This window comes from Euwallacea fornicatus, chromosome 14, assembly GCF_040115645.1.
Source record: "Euwallacea fornicatus isolate EFF26 chromosome 14, ASM4011564v1, whole genome shotgun sequence".
In the NCBI taxonomy this organism is placed as follows: domain Eukaryota; kingdom Metazoa; phylum Arthropoda; class Insecta; order Coleoptera; family Curculionidae; genus Euwallacea; species Euwallacea fornicatus.
The window spans coordinates 4,403,263-4,425,442 of NC_089554.1; the positions used below are offsets into that span (position 1 = coordinate 4,403,263).

The 22,180-nt window shown below is 38.7% G+C and overlaps 1 protein-coding gene and 1 long non-coding RNA gene across 5 annotated transcripts; one reads left to right on the plus strand and one right to left on the minus strand.

The window, feature by feature from the left end:
• The first annotated feature begins 10 nt into the window (after window positions 1-10).
• Window positions 11-22,092, plus strand: tn (tripartite motif containing protein thin). Of its 4 annotated transcripts, none has more exons than XM_066290195.1 (9): window positions 11-177; window positions 1,967-2,073; window positions 14,715-14,863; window positions 14,946-16,430; window positions 16,648-17,893; window positions 20,945-21,123; window positions 21,182-21,322; window positions 21,377-21,517; window positions 21,572-22,092. In XM_066290195.1, the coding sequence occupies exons 3-9, from the start codon at window positions 14,729-14,731 to the stop codon at window positions 22,001-22,003; spliced, it is 3,759 nt and encodes a 1,252-aa protein (XP_066146292.1). In that variant the 5' UTR covers window positions 11-177; window positions 1,967-2,073; window positions 14,715-14,728; the 3' UTR covers window positions 22,004-22,092. The 4 variants fall into 4 exon arrangements, with proteins under 4 accessions (XP_066146292.1, XP_066146295.1, XP_066146294.1 ...); XM_066290198.1 differs by having other exon boundaries at window positions 12-177; window positions 16,648-17,062; XM_066290197.1 differs by lacking the exons at window positions 11-177; window positions 1,967-2,073 and adding an exon at window positions 10,936-11,088.
• On the minus strand, window positions 6,494-7,040 carry LOC136343398 (uncharacterized). Its single transcript, XR_010732778.1, has 2 exons — window positions 6,951-7,040; window positions 6,494-6,892 (listed from the first exon to the last, which is right to left on the minus strand). It is a non-coding gene; the product is annotated as an uncharacterized lncRNA (long non-coding RNA).
• Window positions 22,093-22,180: the final 88 nt, after the last annotated feature.

Here is a 22,180-nt window from a genome sequence, read left to right on the forward strand (position 1 = left end):
AATCATCGGTTGACGACGACAGTTGCCAAAACGCTGTGTGTCTCCTGAATTACGTCTCCAGTACTGAAGTACGACCTGTGCGGGCCGGTACGGCCTTAACAATTGATCGTGGTTTCAGTGTTCTGGTTTCAAAATTGGGGCTACAGGAATTCCCGTGGTCCGGTGGAGTGGGACAGTGTGAGTTTATTGGTTTTCTATTCCCTTCCCTTAAAAGCTATACTTTTCCATAAGCAACATTCCTATCACACGTGTTGGCATAGTTACTCTCTCCGAAGTTATACATTTGCGATTCAATTGGTAATCAATAACTTATTCGAATAAACGTTCCATTCGGTGCATTATGGTTTGCGGAAAATGTTGATTTAAACCAATTTGCCTGAAATGCTATTTATTACATAATAATTGTTTAATTTTGTATTTTTATCTTTCAGTACATTTCACGGAATTTGAATATTTAGGAGGACTATAGAGAACCTTTATGATTTAAGACAGGATAGGTGCGGCAAATCTCTATGCTCTATTGGAACTGCTCCAAAAAAGTGTGCGACATTGACACACACACACACACCACTTTAATATCATTTTAGAATTATTTTTAAATTCACTTTGATGGCTAGTACATTGAAATCCCCCCCTTCATATCACCCTGTATATATGATTCAAGCCGAATAATAAAAAGATCTGCATCTAGGCCCGCACAATTTAGACGAGCAGATTTAAGTGGCTGCTTAGTCCCATTTTAAAATAACGTAGACGGGAATCAAAAATATTTCTTCCTGATCCCGAAACCCAAGAAAATGCTTCGATACTTTCAAATGGCTTTAAAATAGGTCAATTTGTGCCATTTTCAGGTAGGTACCACCTATTACTGGTTGCACTATTAATACCTATCTCGAAAATGGGCCAACCGATCTTTATCACGAGCCGTTGAAGATCGTTGATATTTATAGGTATCTGCAGGGTGTTACGAAGGTTTTTCCTTTTGACGCCACCGCAACAAAATTATTAAATTACATTTTTGACCTTTAAGCATGTAGATGTTCAAAATTTCCAAAATATCTGTCGGTCCCCCTGTCAGTGTTGCAAGCGCGCGTTTTTTTGCATACTGCAATGAAATCATTATCCGCATAATCTAACATTAAACTAACGCCCTAATGAAAGTGAGACAGCGAAAAATTTTGGAAATTTGCGGTTATCTGGAATTTGAAAAAAAGTGTTTGTTCTGTGCTCTTGGGAGCACAAGAAATGCCACGGAGGAGCTAAGAAAAGCATTTGTTCCATTTACTCTCCATTAACACCTTAATTCGTTCGCAAGCTATTTCCCCTAGCATTTGCACATGCTGGCGCGGTAAAAATTCCTCACGTGTATATAAGTGTCTTTTCCGAACAACGTTCATAAATATGTAGGACTTACGCCATAAACTCACACGAATGCAGCTCTACTTCAAATATTGACCTAGAGCTGCCTTCAGTAAATTAAACCGCTTCTTTATCCAGTGGCAAAGCCTAAAATATATTCTTGCTAGATGTAGTCCTATGAGATTATTTGCACAAGAATGCCCTCTGGAAAAGCACCATACATACATATAGACTTTAGTTTTATGTGACATTAGATTGATTTTTATGGCGATCTCTGCAGATAGAACGAAGGGCGTGTCGTAAACTGAGATCGTCAATTTGGCCAACAGCAAAACGTTTTATGATGTATACCTACACTAAAAGACAATGGACATAGTTATAAAATCAAGATTATATTTCTCATCTCGAAGTTTATTGACCGCCTTTCGCCTAGACTCTCTTATCAAGCTTTATGCGTCTGACACGTTACCATTTCAGCATACGTTAGATGAATTACTCCTTCCTCTTAATTACACTCAATGGCATTAATCAAACCGTGTGTTAGTAACCCAACAAACCGCCAGCCGAGGGTAAAAGTGATTATAACCACTGTAAATTGTTCTTTCAGGTTACGAAAATAGCGACGGAGGGTAGAGCTTAATAGAGGCAGCCCCTCGGGGCCTCGGATAAACTAGCTGCGATTAGAGACCAAGCCGAGTGCGAAATCCCTAACAAGTAAGTCCAACTACTAACACGTTATTCACATAGATTGTTGATAACGTGCCCGAGTTAAGTTTTAGAATATTCGCTGTATCGACGGAAAAAAGGCTAAAAAGTTGAAATCCAATTAGCGCACAAAATGATTTATAGACTGTCATTTTTGATTCACTGTTGTATGTAATAATTTCAGCTCGCTGTTGTTTCGGTTTACACGGGAAACTTTGCTTTATCGATCCCGGATCGTGTATAAATCATTCGATGTTTTTTTGTCCCGGCCTGTTATCACTTATGCAAATCTCGTAAAACACCGGGCTTTATGCCTATGTAATAATGTTGTGGTTTTTATCACTCCAGTTTCCACCAAAAGAAACCATGTGTACAGTTTCATTTGCATACATTCACACTATAAATTCATCGTTCTTCAACCAGAAAAAACAATAAATGTCACAATTTTAAAATCGCCAAAGTGCACTGCATATCGTAGAAAAAAAAAACACCCTGTAAAAACGGTTTGATTTAAATAATTATCGGTACACGTGTTTGGTACACTGACACAAATGCATCGTTAAAAAGTTAAGCGATTCGACAGTGAAAACCTGAAAAAACGTAATGATCATCGGCCCTCCGCGTTGTTTCATGCACTCGTGGAGACGTCTAGGCGCTGATTCAAGAGATAATGGATGTCCTCGTGAAAGGCTCCGTTGAAGGCTATGTGTACGGCATTATAGAGCGCTGTTAGGATCGAATGGTAAATTTTTTAACCTTCTACCAACAATATCTGAGACGTGGATTGGTGTCAAATCTGAACCCTGGGGTGGCCAAGGTAGCAAAGTGATTTCGTTCTGTTAGAAAAAGTCCATGGTAAGCCGAGCCACATGTGGTCATGTTGAAAAACTCGATTGTGGAGTGTTTTGAAATAGGGCGGAAAACGTTCCTCCAAGACTCCTTGGACGTATCAATGACCGGTCATATTTCCTCTAGTGAAAACCACAGGTGCCCTCCTACCATGAGCTGACGCACCATTATCTCTACAGTCTGGAGCACCTTGTCCCGACCCTTCCTTGACCATCGCGCGTACCCAGACAAAATCTACATGCGTCGCTGAAGAATGCAGTGTCCCATTACTCCCGTTCTCTACCCCGCTGCAATCGATTTTGTCGAGGAAGAATATCAAGAGGAAGCACAAGATGAGGTAAATGATTCGCATTCCCATCGGCCGTCTATATTCCACGTTCAGCAAATCACCGGTCTGCCAGCACTCTCGGTGAAACGAACCCATATCTTGAAGTCAAAAATTGAATGCGGCGACCTTCAAATTCTCTATTGCTTCGACGTCTTCCCGAACCACTCCTTCATTGTGACCGGCCTGGAACCTTGCCCGGCAACAGTGCACCGCGGTATTTGAACTTCGGGTTAACCTAGTGACGATTTCTCTAAATGAGGAACCAGCCTCTCGTGGCCCCGCTATTAGGCTTCTTTCAAGGTTGACGGGTTGTTGCATCTTTTACGGTAAAAAAAAAAAACATAAAATTCCAAAATAAAACAAAAAACGAAAACAAGAATATTATTAAAAACCGAAGGTTTATAGCGCACGTATGGACAAATGTGTCTTCCGAAAGTTACTTAAATCAAACAATTTTTATGGGGTGTTCTCTCTTCCATGTCACGCAGTATAATTAAAAGGGCTGGTAATAACAGTAACTGAAACATCCTTATAAAAACATAAAGCAGATTAAAAACGAGCCGGGCCATTGTTTTCGCGATTATTATTTCAGTTTTGCCAATAAAAAAATCACAATAAGCTTAATTAAAAATGCCCAACTCGGAAAATTAAAAGAATTCTTCCGAAATATAGCCAGCGTTTTGGACAATTGCGTTTCTGCAAAATTGGATATTATTTTGCAACAATCCCACTGCTACACGGAAACAAAAGCGACCGTTCTAGAAAATTAGACTGAGTTTTAGCTTAAAAAATGGCTAAAATGGAACATATTCATATTTTTCCCAGTGTTCCCTTTATTAGCGAAATTTGGCACTTACGAGAATTATACGTATGAGGAATAAAACGTATGTCCAAGTTTTATTCCCAACAACAGTTAGGTTTTTACCTTTTTTATTAGATGCTTTTTTTTATTAAAAATCTCTCGTTTAAAAAGCCATTTGGACGTACGAGCGCGAAATGCGTAAAAACGCTCATTCGTCACATTTGCATAAAGTCATCTTCTTCCTGCGAGATTTTCCTTTTTTACTGCAATTTTTTCGCCTTGGTCACAAAGGCTCCTTTCCACGTGCATTATCTTAGTTTACAGCTTTGCAAGTGTAGATTTTCACAAACAAATATCGATTCACTGCGCAGTTAAAGCAATTTTTTGCATTTTATGATCATATTCATCGTTGAGAAATTACTTCACAAGGATCTTCATTGTGCTACGCGTACATATGACTTATTTACTTTTTATCTGCGACAGAGTAAACCACAGAAATTTGGTATATTACCGCCTGTATACTGTAACAGACAATTACGGTTATATGCTGGCGGCAATAAGCGGAAATTCCTATGAAAAGGCTATATGCGCTTTATGGGAAAATTGTAGGCATTCCAAGACACCTTGATAAATAACGCGACAATCATGACCCATGCGAAAAGTGGTGCTTGATAAACCACTGGTGTTTCAAGCAGGCACCTGTACTTGCTTATACGAGGTATCCAAGTTAGCAGCCAAATGGGGGGCATTTCGGCTAAAATCTTGTCCGAAATAAAGATGCGCAATTTCCTAATTTAAATGGAATACCTCGTCCAATGGAACATCCTATATATGTAATTAAACGGTTCTTGCCTACCTACTTAATCTTTTATATCGCCATCCATTCACAATGATAGTGATATAACGCTCTAATTCCAACTTCACTGTATTTTTCATCCAATTAAAACGAGAAATTCATTATTTTCCAAGGGAAGCCTATAAATTTTCCTTTCCGACTCAATAGCCAGAGCCCGCAAAAGTTTATTTCCCGTTCTCTGTCTGCAATGCAAGTAAAAAAAGAGCAAGCACCTTCATATTCATACATATAAACTGCGGTAAAACAAACAAGAATTTAAAATGAGGCATTAGAGGCATTTAAACCGCATTCAGACACCTCTTTCTTCTCGGCTATCGGGGTGTTATTTCGAACGAAATAGTTCAGTAATTAACTCTAAAGACGTTTTTCCACTCGACTCGGCGCTTTTAAGTGTATATCGTTGCGAGCTTCAATTTCGACCACAAAGAGAATAACTTATTTACCTCTATAGGGGGTGAGTCAGTTTATATTAGCTGAACATTCGACCTTATTTTAAGTGCAGTAAGTCATTTACACATGTGTCGTTTTTGAGATATAGGGCGTGAAAGTACTTTATTTTTTTTTATAATTCCTACACAGCTCCTATAGTTTTTGAGATCATTTATTCGAATCTTTACCGTTTGTCACCTACGATTTTCCACAACTTTTGACATGTTTAGATAATTCAAAAACCTGCAAGAAGACATTTTTTCGACGGTTAGGCCCCCTTTTACTGTCCAGAAATTTTACGTTTTTTTTTGGAAAATTATTCAATTTTTTGTTTATTTGGAGTATTATTTAAAAAAAAATCGTTCACGTTCAATGTAGAAACGTTTTGTCTCATGCATTTCTGTCGCATCTGTAACCTTTTCAGAATAATTCGAAAAAGTCTCAGAAACACCATTTTATTTTTTAAAAATGTCTTCGAGGGTAATAATGCATAGGTCCATTAAAATTACCGAACATTTTTGCACGACAACGTGTAATAAAAATAAGTCAGGGCATTACTACGTTACGAACAACCCGGAACTATTTTATTTTACTCGTTACTTTAATGACTGCTTCAAGGCATTCAAGATTGTTAAATTGCGAATGAATAAGGTGTTTATTAATGATACGTTCTTTCAGAAACTTTTTTTAATCGCCCGAAAACTGTTACAGATAAAATAAAACTGCAAGGGGTTGAACATTTTCTTAATTAAACTTAGAATCTAAATTTTTGAAATTAAGCTGTCAACAGCGCACCACAAAAAAGTTTTCGACGGTAAAAGGGGACCTGACCGCCGAAAAAATGCCACCCTGTAGGTTTTTAAATCGTCTAGACGTGTTAAAACTTGTGGACCTTTATAGGGAACAATTGCTAAAAATTTTAATAAATTTTCTCAAAAACTCTAGAAGCTGTGAGGGAGAACCATAAAGAAACCTGAAACTTTGACACCCGGTATCTGAAAAACGAAACGTTTGCCGACATATTTGTATGACTTACTGAACTTAAGATATGGTCAAGTGCCAATCCTGCTGGTATAAACTGACTCACCTTGCGTAATATACAGAAACGAGATAAAGTCGCTTCACTCGTTAAACTGTTTAGGAAAATAAGTGCGCCTTGTCAAGGTTGTATGAAATGGAAATCTATTTTCAAAAAATTATCAAAAAATGAAATCCGAAGACATTTTTTCTTTTGAGAAAGTACGAGGACTATAAGAGCAAACATAGAGGGCTGGCAAGTGAAAAAATCTTTACTTCCTCTTCTGGAACTTGAAACCTGTTAGTATGCTAATTTTGAAATCATAATTTCTCTTAAACACGTCTTTCTAAAATTAAACGCATTAAAATTAGACCACAGAAATTCATGCTGAACTTTGTTCTGGCGCTCAACGAGTTCATTGATGACACCTCTAGGTGGGAACTGCACTTAGCCGAAGCGTTAAGTCTGGATGTTGCTTATAGAGTACGCTACCCACCCAGCTAAGCCCAAAATGACTGCCTTGATGACTGTACATTGCGCAACTGACTAACACACAAAAACTGACAAATTAGTAGCAAACAACCATTTTTTTGTCATCACTTACATATGCAGAATCCTTTATTAAGTTTAGAAAAACATGTAAATATTTACTAACAATGCCCTAATTAGTCCTGGAAAATAGCGACGTGTGTGATGATGTTGTGAAAATAATCACAAAGCGTACACGTTTTGAATTTGGCACATCTCCACCCGCTGCTATAAATTTAGATCGATGCATGTGATGAATCGTTGAACGATAAAAATTAGTCAGCTCTCAATTTCCTCACACATATTTTTGATAAATTTGCGCAAAACTTCATTATGCAGACGTTCGGGTTTCAATCTAGGATATGGGATTAGGCCGTCTGGCCCCTCAGAAATCATCTGCGATGCACTATGTAACGATCAGAGAGCTGAAAGACGCACATTATGTGCTCATGAAATCGAAGAGTAACCTTTATCTCCCAATAACTGCAATTTTGGTAAAGGTACGAGGATAGACCCAGAAGTAGCCCACCTAGTATATACAGGGTGTTTGCCCAGCTCATAACAAAAAAAGTGCATATGATCATTCAGGTCCGCAAACGCTTCGTCTCCAAGATAGAGGGCGTTAAAAATTAACATTTCTTTTCCGTACTATTTATCGGTTTGGGGAAAAACTAATCAACAATATTGCTGCGTTAGGTAAAAAATGCAACAATACGAGAAGAAAAGAATATGATACAATAAAATAAGTGAATTTTATTAAAAAAATTGCTGAAAATTACCTCTATTGGCTCTTATATCTATTGGCCATTATACATGTTTCAGCTCGTCGTCTAAGAGATTTCTGCACTCATACAAGGATACCGTGGTTATCACGGATATTATTAAAAGCTTTTAATATCCGATTCCGCAACCAATTTTCGGTGGCAATTGAGGTAGTGTATACAACCTTCTTCAAGTTCCCCCAAAAAATGGAAATCCAAAGGATTTTAGTCCGGTGATAGCGGCGGCCAAGGCCGTGGACCACCTCGTGCTATCCAGCTATATGAAAATGTATTGTCCAGGTATTCTTAAATCTGCGAGGTAAAATGAGGACGCGCTTCATCGTGCATAATGCAAAAACAGAGCCTTGTCTCCAATAACACATATTCAAGAAGTACAAGTAATATAATTCTAAGAAATTAGCAATAAGAGCCACCATTTAGTCGATGTGGAAGAAACTATAGTCCAATCAACTGATTCCCAATGATTCCAGCCCATGCATTGACTGAAAATGTTACCTGATGTTCTGATTCTTACGTAACAAGAAGATTTTCCTGTACCGAAATATGATTATTATGAAAGTTTGCGAGACCGTGTTGTGAAAAATTTGCTTCATCTGTAAACAATTACAAATTCGCCTATATTACGAAAAAACTAATCTTAAAAAGCTTATGGCTGAAGATTGAAGTTTTTGCATTGATTTGTGTTGACTTTGGAGCCATTTTTAATTAACGTTTTTAGAGATCTTGTGAATACGGAAAAAATTGATTATCAATCTGTAATCCAATTCTTTCATTTGAAAGATCTAAATCCATTCAATATCCAAGCGAGTTAAATTCTATTTTGGAGGAATCTGGTCCTTCGTTAACAACTCTAAAACGTAGGGTGGCAGAGTGTAAACGCGGTCATATCAGCTGCCAAATGAACGCCACATTGGTTGACCCAATAACACTCCAAACATGACCACTCCAGATTTTGTAATGAAAATCCACAACACTGTACTGGAAGATGGACATTTCAAAAGTTGCTGTACATCGGCATTTTGGCTGAACAATTGGATATGAGAAACCTGTGGGCAAGATGGTTGCCACGATTACTCACAACTGAACAAAAACTGCACCGCAAGATGAGAATGTTTCAACGTAGCGTTTGGCAAAGTTTCGCAGCAACAAAGCCATGTTTTTGCGTCGATTTATAACTATAGATGAAACATGGGTCCATCATTTCATAGCTGAGGCGAAAGATCAGTCGGACAATGGAGCCTAAAGGGGAGAATCGGCTCCAAAGAAGGCGAAAACCGTTCCATCTGCAGGAAAAGTGCTGGCGTCAGGTTTTTGGGATGCACGTGAGATAAATTTTATTGTCAATGTTACTAAAGGAAAAACAATAAACAAAAAATATTAAGCGACCTTATTGGCAAAAAGAGTCCTGTTTCGTCAAGACAACGCACCAGTCGACACTTCCGTCATTGCAATTACCATTTAAATTAATCAACTTAGTTTGGAACTTTTCCCTCACCCACCCTATTCGCCAGATTTAGTCTCGTAAGACTATTTATTATTTTCTAAGTCAAGAAAATGGGTTTGTGGAAAGAGATTTAGTAATAATAAAGAGGTGGAGTCCAAGGTTGATGACTATTATGAAACATTCGGCTTCTTAGGATAAACAGGACATAGAACATTGTTGGAAAGTGTGTGTCAAACTGAAAGCAGACTATATTGAGTAATAATGTAATATTTTCGATTTTTTTTTCTGTCATTGTTAGATTGGGGACTTCTGGGACTATCCTCGTGCGTGTGAAGTCCCTCCGAAATTTCATGTAATATATGGTAATATCGTTCCAGATTAAAACATTCTTAACTTCTGAATATCGCGAAGCTTGGATGCAAACGATTATTTTTCGGTAGGTATTGAAATTCCATTTCGCCCACGCAGAGACCCCCATTTGACGCTCTAACGAGTCTCCCCAAATAAATCAGTTTCCAATAAATATACTTGATTAAAACTTTTTCTGTTTTTGTAAGTTACCGGGATTGAATTTCCAACGTTTGTACAAGAATTACTCGACAATCCTCTTGGGACCTTAATTGCCTTATTGATTTCCAAATCGAATCCGATTCGGTGGCACTTTCTCCTACTAGGGCTACGGTGAAAAACGCCGCGGAATTACATTGCAGTTACAACCTCAAATCCCCTTGACCATTTGGTTAGGACGTCTATGTAAACAGAACACCGAAATCAATCAGAAAAGTTACAAACATAACTCGTTCGAATCTAATTCTTTGGTATTTCAATCTTGTTTACTGACAAAAAGGAAATTGGACTCTGGCACCACCAACCCCTGTCCGTTCGCTAGAAATGTCCGGGCGAGTTTTAAATTCTCCAGAACACGTGCAAAACCTAACAATTGAATTGCATGAATTCATAGTTTAAAACAACGTACTAGTTTTACAAAATTTAAAGTGACTTTCCACGAAACAAGGCTTTTAAGGAATGTTTAATGTGTAAAATTCCGCATATTTGCGCTCTTTTTTTCCGTTTTTCATTCGGTCACAAAAATTGTAGTGAGAATTAATTTTATTGTTTTCTTCGCCTTCCACGTCTCCCTTCGAAAAATGTACGCCAACGTTTTACGGATTTGAGGATGGAGTTTTTAATCGATTGCAAAAGTTAATTTACATCTATATATGTTTGGAAGGTGGCGAAGAATAGGATGAATCTTTCCTTCGTACGGGAATTTCGGGAATGTTTCCAAGAGGCTGGTCCCTTGGAATTTAGCACGAAAATACTAAGGCCCAGTGAATTCGAGTAATTTTCATAATTCTTCATTTTTTCACTCTTTTATAATTTTTTTTTTTTTTTTAGTTAACGTCGAATAAGGTAGCTAAACATGTTTTGAGACAAATGCAGTAAGCAGCTTTAAACGAACCGTTGAAAGACCTTTCAGGCAACAAGACCCAAAGACGTAAAAAGAAAATTATTAAAATTTCTCCATCGGCCTTGTCTGCAATCCTTATTAGGAATTTGTCGCTGTTCGTTACGTCTCAACGCTGCAAAACATTTACTTGAGCGTTTACTTGTCATGAACTCATTGAAATTGAAATGCAAATGCTCTGTCTTACCCTCAATATCGATTTTCGCTCAGACACTCTCACCTCCCCATTGATATAAAAATCTTTTAATACATTATTTATATCCTGTATGAATTTTGCGCAGCCAAGTTCTAAAAATAAGTCATCCCCGCAAGGTTTTGGTGCATTAGACACATTTATCTCAGTATCATTTCAGAGTCTTGAACTTAAAACCGCTTGCAGGTACCGATTGACCATTGAAGAAAAATTAGTTCAACTAATAGTGAAAACGTTTCGGTTTAATGAAGCAAATTAGTGACGTTGGGTTAAATTTCTGAAAGTTTCTAATGCAGTTTTGGAAAACGTAGAGTATATGATTCCCAAGTAAGTCTGCTTTGATGTTTTTCCTTTTGAGAGGTGTTTTGAGCAGACTTTTCCAATTAATAAATAAACTAATATAGGAGGACAGTAGGTAAAAGCTCATCAATTTGGAACGTAATTTTGAAATTCAATTAGAGTAGGTGTCGCGAAAATAATGGTTTACCGCGGGCCTAAAGCCAAATGACGAGAAATTACAAATAAAGAGATATCGAAAACATAACGTTGAAAACATCCAAAAACATGTATATTCATATATTCATAATTATTCGATCACGTCGCTAGAATAGATTTGGAACATATAAAAACTTTCGAAACGTAAAATCGCCCACACAAACTTCAATTTCCCACACGAGGTTGTGTGATGACCCAAGTGGAGGTTTTTCCAGTGGCTTGCCTGAAAAAATTCGAACTTCCAGACTTATCTTGGTTCAACCAAGACGTCCCGCAAAAATAACACTACTCAAAAATCATCCTCTAGATTCATAACGGGTGATCATAAAAAAATCACATCAGGCGGTAAAACGTAAACGTAGGACTTTCATTGATCCATCTATAATTTACCACCGAGTATCTGATGTTAACGATAGATAATAAATGAATTCATCGCAGAAGTATCTCTGATACTTCAATACCTTCTTGAGATTTTTTTTATGGTCACCCTTTACCTTCCTCAGTATATCAACATTAGGTTGCCTTCATAACAATAGAGCACATCAAACGGTAGTTATTTTTACTCTGATTTCTTAACCTTATAAAACAATAAGCCTTAATACAAAGGACATTGTCCTTATTCCCAGAATAGCCATTCAGAATTAGTCGTAACGTCTATTTTAGACACGTACTTGTGCGATGCTTTCGCCGACTCACAGTTTGAGCTTGATTCAAAACTTGTTTCTGACAAAGAACGTTGATTTTCTGGTAAAAAGTCAAAAATGAGCCCTATGCCAATCAAAATTTTGGGATTCATCAAGCAAAAGGAAAAATGGAAATGAAATCTGTATACAAATGACGACTGGAATTTTAAAATTCACTGAAAATCAAATAGTCGTTAGCAGCAACAAATTTACTAATTTTTTAGAACTAATAAGGAATGAAAAAGTATGTTGCCTCATAACAAAAAAATAAACGTATGGCCTTCCACCCAACTTGAGAACATATTTTCACCATTGCCTGACCTCGGAAAAGAAGAGGAATTTTGAAACTTTCAGATATAGGGGGTTTCGGACGATAAATTCTCGAGTAATGAAGAAGATCACAGGTAATTTCTATTTCTGTCTCTGACTTTTTACGCCCATGTACTTGGACTGATATCAAAAGTATCAAAAATGATACCGCAAAACAGAAACAATGACTGTTTCTCAAAATCTGTAATCCTACGCTGAAATTTCGAAACGGCCCCCCCTTGCCGGACCCCACTGTCTTTTTAGTTGTGAATATTTTCGCCCATTCCCGAAAATCTAGAACGAACGAACTGATTGAAGCACTCGGTCTAAATTAAGATACGCGGACCTTCAATATAGGTGTCAAACAAGCCGTACACTGCACACTTAATCCCGCTTTCTGTTTCCCATTGTATTCGCATTAAGTCGTAGTGATGAAGTGTTTCTTTTATAGTGATTTTTTGTGATAATTTAAGAGAAGAAAAGAAGATAATTCGGATTAAATAAGGTTAGAGCGCTTGTTCGTTTGTGATCGATCATTCGTATTTGCAAGTTCAACTAAACGCTAAGCAAAAGAGATCAACGTGAGTTAGGCTCGAAAAAAAACTATAGAACTAATTCTCTCCTTCGAGCATCAAGAAACGTCACGAATCATCAAGCAAATGACAGTTGAATCATTATCCATAAATGATTGAATGCAAATTAACTGACACTGAATCGTCACCTCAAATCAATGAAATGTGTGGCGGTCTTGATGAGAGCGAGGAACAGAATAGTACTCGAAGCAAAACTAAATTCATTTCCCTAATTATTCCCCTTTTAATTATTTTCTCTTATGATATTTTTCTTTACTTCCCTATATATCCAAACGAGCTTCAGCCAAAATGAGCGCGGAATATACATGAAGTCCGTATGCAATCTCTAATGTCCGGAGACTACCAAATTGATATTTCGCATTCGACTACGTAATATAATATTTCCCTGAGTGGTTATCGTGTGTTTCCCCTACAGTAATCGGAAGCAATTGGGAACTTTGCATAACGAGAAAAGTTTAAATTTATAGCGTACCAGGCATTTTTAATGAGAAACTTGAAATAATTAATATTGCTCGGAGCTGGTCATATGTTTATATATTTTCACGAATCATCAAGCTTTGATCTGTAGCATATTTTATTCCAGAGAATATACTATTTTTGAATCAATGGGACCCCTATTATTCTATCATTAGTTATAATCTTAAGTTTTCACTCAAGGTTCTTCTCTCCCAATTCTAAAGCCCGAAGACTAATTTTCGCATATTAACACCGAATCCTCCGTATTCAAAATATGTGAAATTTCTCTAAAACACATGATAGCTGCCAAAACTACATCATTACATAGGAATGACGTCAGAATGACGTGTAAGTGCTGACAGCGCAGATGGCAAGATTCCTTTGATACGTCAAATTGACGTCATTCACAAGGAACCTTTATCTTATCAGATATTCAAAACACGTCACATATCCGAAAAACTGAGATACCGGTTTTATTCAATTGTTAAAATGTACAGTGTTTCTTTGTTAATGGACAAAGGCAGAATGTATTTAACGTAAAAATGTAAAAATCTATTTATACACCAACAGATTTCGGACAGTCAATGCAGTTGCGTCAGCACATGAAATCGCCAATTTTTTCAATCACCAAAAATAAGCTTGTTTTTGAGAATTCATTTCTTTGAAAACAACAATCTTTAACTGGATACTAAAAGCAGTCGAGATATAGTTTAGTCCGCAAAAAAAAACCGCTAAAAAAATTTAATATTTGCAAGATCTGCAAATCACGTTCATCAGGAAAAACCATAACCTAATCGATGATTTCGGAATTTTTCAATTTCCGGAGGCAAATTGAAAGCCCTCCATTCTTAAACTATCATTAAATGTGGAATCTCATTTTCTAACAAAGCTGCAATTTAATAAAACCAAGACGTTTTATAACACGGTCTCTATTCTCATACGCCTGGCAAAATTCCATCCTTCCAAGTTGTAAAACACTTTGAATGTTTAACTGAAAATAACTACATGTGGCATTTTCTTTAAATAAACGTTGCTTGAATTTTAGATGCGTTCGTTTTCAGTTTTGGTGTATTTTACGAGATAATTCAATGAATAGTTAGTGGTTCTAGAGGAGAAATTTGTAAACTAATAGCCCGACCTGCAAATTAAATTCCAATTTTAAATTTGAAATTCGTCAATATTTCATCAGAAATCAATCGAAAACAGCCCTAAATACCTCTATTATTAACTAGAGATATGTAATCGTATTTATTGTTTTAATCGGAAATAGCTCGCACTTCTACGTAGACGTCGTAAAATCGAAAATAGCTCTCGCAAACTTCACACCCAATTTGCAACCGATATTTTTAGCAATAAGTGAAAGCCCACACTTTTTTCCTTGAAAAACAAAAAATTTGCATCAAAATGTTTTTTCCAGACTGAATAAGAAAAATGGAACAATTCGAGCAATTACTGACATGTGCAATATGCCTGGACAGGTACAGAAATCCGAAGCTGCTTCCCTGCCAGCACAGTTTTTGCATGGAACCCTGTCTTGAAGGTCTTGTGGATTACGTCAGGCGGCAGGTACTTTCTTGACTCAATCTTACATTACGCCATAATAATTATACCGAAAAACCTTTTCTCAACTGCAATTTTCTTCCATCAGGTGAAATGTCCAGAATGTCGCGCAGAACACAGAGTCCCCTACCAAGGAGTACAAGGTTTCCCCACCAACGTAACCCTCCAGAGGTTCCTAGAACTCCACATCGAAATCACCGGAGAACTTCCCGACCCAACGAGTGGTCAAGTGATGGAGAGGTGCAATGTGTGTTCCGAAAAAGCATATTGCAGCTTTTGCTATCATTGTGAAAAGAAAATTTGTGAGGAATGCAAGGGGGCTCACATGGAAATTTTGCGTAGGGAAATCGCTAGAATAAATAACCAGATTAGAAGGGGCATTCATAGACTGCAAGATAGTCTGAATTTAGTGGAGAAAAACACACAGAATATTCAGACAAATTGCCTTTCCGTAAGCGAGGAGATTGAAGAGATATATAGAAGATTGAATAAAGCTTTAAAAGATCGTACCGAGTACTTGCGAGGCGAAATCGACCGCTACTTAACTAACGAAATGCGCACGCTTACCAGCTTAAAACAAAATTTAGAGCAAGAAATTTCGAATATTGTTAGCAATTGTGACTTGGCTGATAAACATATGAATGAAAACGTCGATATTTGGGATGACTGTGAGCTAATGGACGCCAAAGAAATATTCCTCAAAACCGTGGAATTCCTGCGTAATTTCGAGTATGAAAACACTGATTACACCAGAAAGATCCGATTAGTTCTAGCTCACGACCCCAACCAACTAGTTTTGCATGTGGCTGGTTTCGGCGATTTAAACATCGCCAACAGCAACAACCCTTTCTCGCAAGGCACTAGTACGGGATTACTGCAACCCCCCGGTCCCGGTCTAATGAGATCGAAGAGCGACCATAGACTGGCCTTCAGAAACCAAGATCAAGGCTACGAAAGGGGCTACGGAGACCAGGAAAGCGAGTCTGGGTTGAGGGGTAGAAAATTCGGAGACCGTCAACAAAAAACCGGGCATGAGAAATACGGATCTAGTTACGGGCGTAGTGGAGATGACTATGGGGATGATTACGATCATGAAGGAGGCAGAAGCGCCAGAGGGAAATATAGTAGCAGATTCAGAAGGAGGAACACTGTGGCAGACGATGACTCTGACAACGAGTCTAGAGTGAGGTTCCAAGAACAGCAAAAGGGCAACGAAAGGGAGCGCCCATTAGACACAGAAGACGTAACCAGAGGGCCTTTGAGTGGCATCACTAGACTGGCAGACTCTCCTAGAGTCATGAAAAAGTTACAAGAGAATCCCACAGGGAAAAAAGAAAAAAAAGAAACACCAGCGCAGCCTCAAGCTCCTAAACAACCGGCCCAAGTGGTGCCCAAAAGAGCGGCGCCTCCGACAACTCGCCAAACGAGCGAAGATGATGAAATATCGAGAATCAAAAAACAAAATAAAGGGGCCACCACATCCACTGAGAGCCCTACTGAAACTAGACCCGCAGAAAGGCCTACTGTTGAGGAAAGACACCCTGCTGTTCAAAGGAAAACTACCGCCGCCGAGGTGAGTTTGGATCGGCCGTAACCTGATGTTGTTGTACCTGATAAGATTAGATTAGAATAACGTAAATATTAGTTATGTTGCTTGCTGTCCATAGTGGTCCACACACACTTACATCTGGCATGTTTCTACTTTACTTCCACCCTCTTCTTTTGTGTTGTTTGGTGTGAAGCATGAAGATGTTTACCAGACTCTCATCCTAACGCAATGTTTTCTATAGGCCCCGTCCAGCGCCGAAGACTCTGAGGAATCAATCAGCGCGCTGCAACCTCAAAGAAAGGCCGCTGCTCAATCTAAAGCATCTCAACCGCAAGGTACTAGAAGACCATCAGACGCTGGTCACAAAAAAACTGTCAGATCAGCAAGTAGCGACTCGAGCTCATCTGCTGAGTCTTCGTCTTCCGCAGTACGTAACACTGGGGCCCCGTTTACAACTGAGGAAGTCAAGCAGAAATATTTGGCTAGAAGTGAGGTTCCTGCTCGCCCTGCAGGAACCAAGGAATCTCAAACTAAGCAATATCCCAGCAGATATGCGAATTCTAAATCGACGACACCAGTTAAAAAAGACGAGGATGAGTCGGAGACAAGCTCAGAGGAAGAAACTGAATCGGAGGAGGAGTCCGACGAGCCCTCCAGTAAGATTACCGACGATAAAATGGCTAAAAGCGATATAGGTCCTCTGCTAGCTCGCAGCGCACACGTCAGGGATTCCAGCGGCAAAAAAGAAGAATCTCCAATAAATAGATCAAAGTATAGTAGTGGTTCCACTGCAGATGAAAGGTATGGAGGAAGAAGACGGACTAACACCACAAGTGTTGAAGATGAATCTCCCCGCTACGGTTATACCAGCAGGTTTCTGAATAAAAGCAAAAGCTCCGCAGCTATAGCCCCCGAAGAGGAAGATGCAAACAAGTACTCAACAAACGATGAAGAAAACAAATATCCCAGCAGTCGATCTCGATATCTGGCACTAAAAGATCGTCGCCAAAGATTGGCCAGAAGTCGTAGCAGCCAACAGTTCGGCGACGACGATGACACTGAGGAATCCAGTGTGACAACTCCCATTTCTCCTACGACATCCAACCCTACGGCATATTTAGCCTCTCGTGGTTACGGAACGTCACAATCCGCTCACGACTTGTCGCGAAGTCGTTCCTCGCATGCCCTAAAATCGAAAGACAACTCCCCCGAAAGGTCTGCAACAGCTGGGACCAATGCGGCCGAAAAAGATGGGGCTGCGCTAAGTTCTTGGGCCAGATACTTAAAAAACAAGTACGGCAGTCGAAGTGGGGCTAAAGACAAAGATACAGGTGGAGGCTCGCAGGCGTCTAGCAGTTCTTCGGCAGCGGCCAGAAGGCTTTCGCTGGGTCTGCCACTGAGATCATCCACGGAATTGGCCAGCTCTGACGATGATCAAAAAAACATGCTAGGCTCCCCCACTACCCCTACAGCTATGGCAGCAGCCGGTAAGTTGTGTGATTAGTACCACCATCGTAGCGGGTGAAGTTCTGTTTCGAGTTGTCGCTCCTTCTCCATACCTTTCTCATATAACGCGACACTATAACCATCTTTCTTGCACGTGCTAAAACATTGGGTGAGTAGGATATTGGATACGTTATGATCTATTTATCGGAGAATTTTCGGTAACTATGGCGCTATCAATTTTTGCTTAATGCTCATTGCAACATACCTTCTTCGAGAATATAACTCGTCACGTTTCAGTCGCATGACATGTACTCAATATGACTAACCATAACCAAGCCTTTGGAAGCCTGGATGATGTAAAACGAGTTATATTATTCGCGGTTGATATTCCATACTATGGATACTAGCAATTACCCAAGGTTTTAGTGCAGTTTTTGTGAGTTAATGCTTTATTTATGCTTAATGTTGCAATAACTGCTTCTATGACACATTTTTTTTTTAACACAACAATTTCTTATGTGGCCATAACGCAAGCACCTCGAAGATCAATCTACTTTATGAAACCATTATTCATAATTTCGAAATATATATTCAGTCTTTTATATAATCCTGTCCTCCTATACCGAATGTAACATTTCTTGGAGACAATTCAGATGGCGATAGTACTCTGTAAAATAATGAAAAAATGCTAATATACCCACGGTCAAAAACGCACTATTTTCGATATACAGGGTGACAAAGTTTCACATTTTTTCTCATATGTTGCGTTCCTCTCACGTACGACTTGAGTTATTAGAAGCAAGGATGCCATGGCTGAATTTTAGTCATTTTAATAATTTTATTTTGATTTTTGACATTTTGTATTTTCAAAAATTTCGTTCAAAGCATACGTGACGTTAACACCAAATATGAAAAAAAAAATGCAATTTGCCACCTTGTATGTTGAAAATGGTACGTTTTCGATCATCGGTCTATTAGCAATTTTTTATTATTTTGCAGAATATTATCGCTCCCTGAAAGATCTCCACAATGGAATGTTACACCCTATATATTTTGCCTTTACCACAGATTTCTCCGTTGCGCCAATTAACTCTTCTGTAACGAACCTCTTGTTGAGTTTCCATCGATTATGTAGTTTGAGCGACTTATGCGGCTGCATACCTGAGATCTTTGGCGAACCCAGACATCTCAATCACATTATCGTGTTATCTAGTTAAATTTTGCCCCGTCAATGGGTGTCTTTAAATATTGAAATCAGTAAATTATTTTAAATGATTTCATGGGAGTTACGATGTCTTGAGGACTCTCACATCTCAATATATGTTTTTTGTTATGTCTGCTGATGAGAGAACAAACATCCTGTCTGAGGAACTTGAAACTTCGACTGGTCTTATGAAATGACGAGCTGCTTAGTATGCTTCGTTATTGCTCGTTTTCAGTGATATTGTTTAGCACGTAAATTATTAGCTTTTCCCAATAACCTTTGGCTAAAGTCAGAGAAGTTAGTTTGCATGAAACAGTGTCTCTGAGACTGCCAAGTTAGGGTGTCTGAACACGATTATCTATTCTATAATTGTGTTAGCAGCCATTTTGTATGTACCGAGATTCCGGCAGTGGTTGCGAAATACATCAACTTTGGTACTTCCAACCAGAATCACATCCCTTCGATCCTACGCGAAGAACATACAGGATGAGCCTTTTAAAACAATCCATCTTCAATATCTTGAATGGATTTTTTTTTTCGAAGAACCCCAAGACACGTCAATTTTACTTTGAAGAGGGAAAAATAAAAATTTCCCCCTTAAAAGTAATGTTGACGTGTCTCGGGTTTTTTTGAAAAAAAATCCATTCGAGTTACTTCAGATGGACTGTTTTAAATGTACCACCCTGTATATGCATGTTTTAGCCCTATGATCACAACAATCGCACAAGCTTTTGATCACGTATAAAAACTTCTTTTTCAGCGGGCACTGGTAAATTTTCGTCATTCGAACCCGAATCTTCATTTTTCTCGAACGTGAGACTTCTCAGTTCCCTCACAACGTAATGTTGCTTATGAATATTTGAAATTATTAGGCGTCGCCCAGATGCATCTATAGTCCATAAAGATGTGATGGGGAAATGGACTTTTCCAACATAAATCCAATAAAGGCAACATCCCCGAAAATTCACAATTAATCTACCAGTTCAGGTCTTGAAAGACGTTGATTTTTTAATAGCTTCCAGATTCTGAAGTTTCTCCAAATACATCAGCCAAAATTGCAGTATCGTCGACATTCCTTATTCGCTTATTTAAATCTGGATGTCATGCTTTCATTTCTGCTGACAGAAGGTTTCTTGAAATTGGTAATATATATGTACAAGCATATGGAAATAATGTCGAGGATTCAGCTTTCGGAAATTTCCTTAAAGACAGAGCCGAAACAAAGTCTTCAATTGTCCGTTATCTTTAACCTCCCGTGGAGCATTGATTGATGATGATATGACGCACTCATAATCCACTTTAGCGAATTATTTTCTCAACCGAAATTCCCTCTGACCCAAAAGGCGCTGGTTTACATTAAAGTTAAAATTCTTTTTTCAACGAACTTGCCTTTCTCTTACTCATACGATTGTCGGCGGTATGGCTTGGATCAACATGATCTGTCGATTAACTTTGATATCGGTCATCAGCCGCTTTTGCGAATCTAAATAATTCATAATCACCCTCAACTGCAAAAAAATGTTTTACAAACGAATTTTCCGTCTTATGCAAATAAATAATAATGGAAACCCAAGTTCCTGCATTGGCCCTTTCCAAATCCAGCGGCGTGTAACGCTGCAAGGCGTTACGTCAACAAAACGAAAGGGCCCCTAAGCCAAACAATACCTAAATTCTCTTTTAACGTGACCAATTATTTTTGAAAATACGTTTCATTTCGTTAGATGTTTACTTAATATAAAAAGGTCAAACATTCGGCTAAAATATGTTTTCATTTTGCGTGGCTCCTTTCACCCTATTTGCCAGGCTTGAGGCAAGATTGAGATTTGGTTTCACTCGCATCGGGCTCATATTTATAGAGGAATTTTACAAGATTTTGGGATTTTTGTAGGTATCGCGGCAGCAGCGGTCGGTACCTCCCCTAGGAGTCAGTACCTGCAAAAATGCCAACAGCTGTTTCAAATCGGTAGTCGGGGGAGCGAAGCCGGATGTTTTACTTGGCCACGAGGTGTTGCAGTCGGTCCCGATAACAGCATAGTAGTAGCCGACTCTTCAAACCATCGTGTCCAGGTGCCAACACTCTAATATAGCAAAAACGTTAGGAAACTTTATGTTAAAAAAAAAATAGGTGTTCGACTCTCGTGGTCGCTTCCTAAAGGAATTCGGTCAATATGGCAGCGGAGAAGGAGAATTCGATTGTCTAGCGGGAGTGGCGGTCAACAGAATTGGCCAATACATCATCGCCGATCGGTACAATCACAGAATTCAAGTAGGTAGAAAAACGTAGATCAATCCTTATGTCAACTAATCAAAAACTCTTCAGGTGTTTGATCCATCGGGCAGATTCCTGAGGGCATTTGGAAGTCAAGGCACCTCAGATGGACGATTTAATTATCCATGGGGAATTGCCACAGATGCTCTAGGTTTCATCTACGTCTGCGACAAGGAAAACCATAGAATTCAGGTATAATTCGAAGCGGCAATCCATGAAATAAAACTTCAATCTCATTTAATTCAGGTCTTCCAGTCAGATGGAACCTTCGTGGGTAAATTCGGCACGATGGGCAACAAAGAAGGTCAACTCGAACACCCCCATTACATCGCCGTTTCCAACACCAATCGCGTGATAGTGTCCGACTCTAATAACCACAGGATACAAGTCTTTGATGTAAATGGCAAAGTATTGTCCTCATTCGGACGCGAAGGATCAGAAGAAGGCGAATTTAAGTTCCCAAGAGGCGTAGCAGTGGATGATCAAGGTTACATTTGCGTCGCAGATTCTGGTAACAACCGCATCCAAATTTTCCATCCAGACGGGACTTTCTTGAGAGCGCTGGGATGTTGGGGATCGCAAAAAGGTGAATTTAAGGGATTGGAAGGTGTAGCCATGACGCCAGATGGGCACATTCTCGTGTGCGACAGAGAAAATCACAGGATTCAGGTGTTTTAGTTTGAGCGCGAAACTAATCCCAATTCATTTTTTGAGTTATATGGTGTGTATTTAATATTCTATTAATAAACTTAATTGCATTTCTTTAATTTCGTATTTTTGATTTCTATAGTTCCACGCTGCTCCTAAATTTATTATCGACTGCTTTTTTACCCGGAACCAATTCCCAATAGTTCA

What these genes read in the sequence shown, in the direction of transcription:
- tn (XM_066290195.1), top strand. Translation starts at nt 14,729, where the DNA reads ATGGAACAATTCGAGCAATTACTGACATGTGCAATATGCCTGGACAGG. An exon ending in GGAAAACTACCGCCGCCGAG is followed by an intron (nt 16,431 to 16,647) that starts GTGAGTTTGGAT and finishes TGTTTTCTATAG; the next exon opens with GCCCCGTCCAGCGCCGAAGA. An exon ending in AGGAAAACCATAGAATTCAG is followed by an intron (nt 21,518 to 21,571) that starts GTATAATTCGAA and finishes CATTTAATTCAG; the next exon opens with GTCTTCCAGTCAGATGGAAC.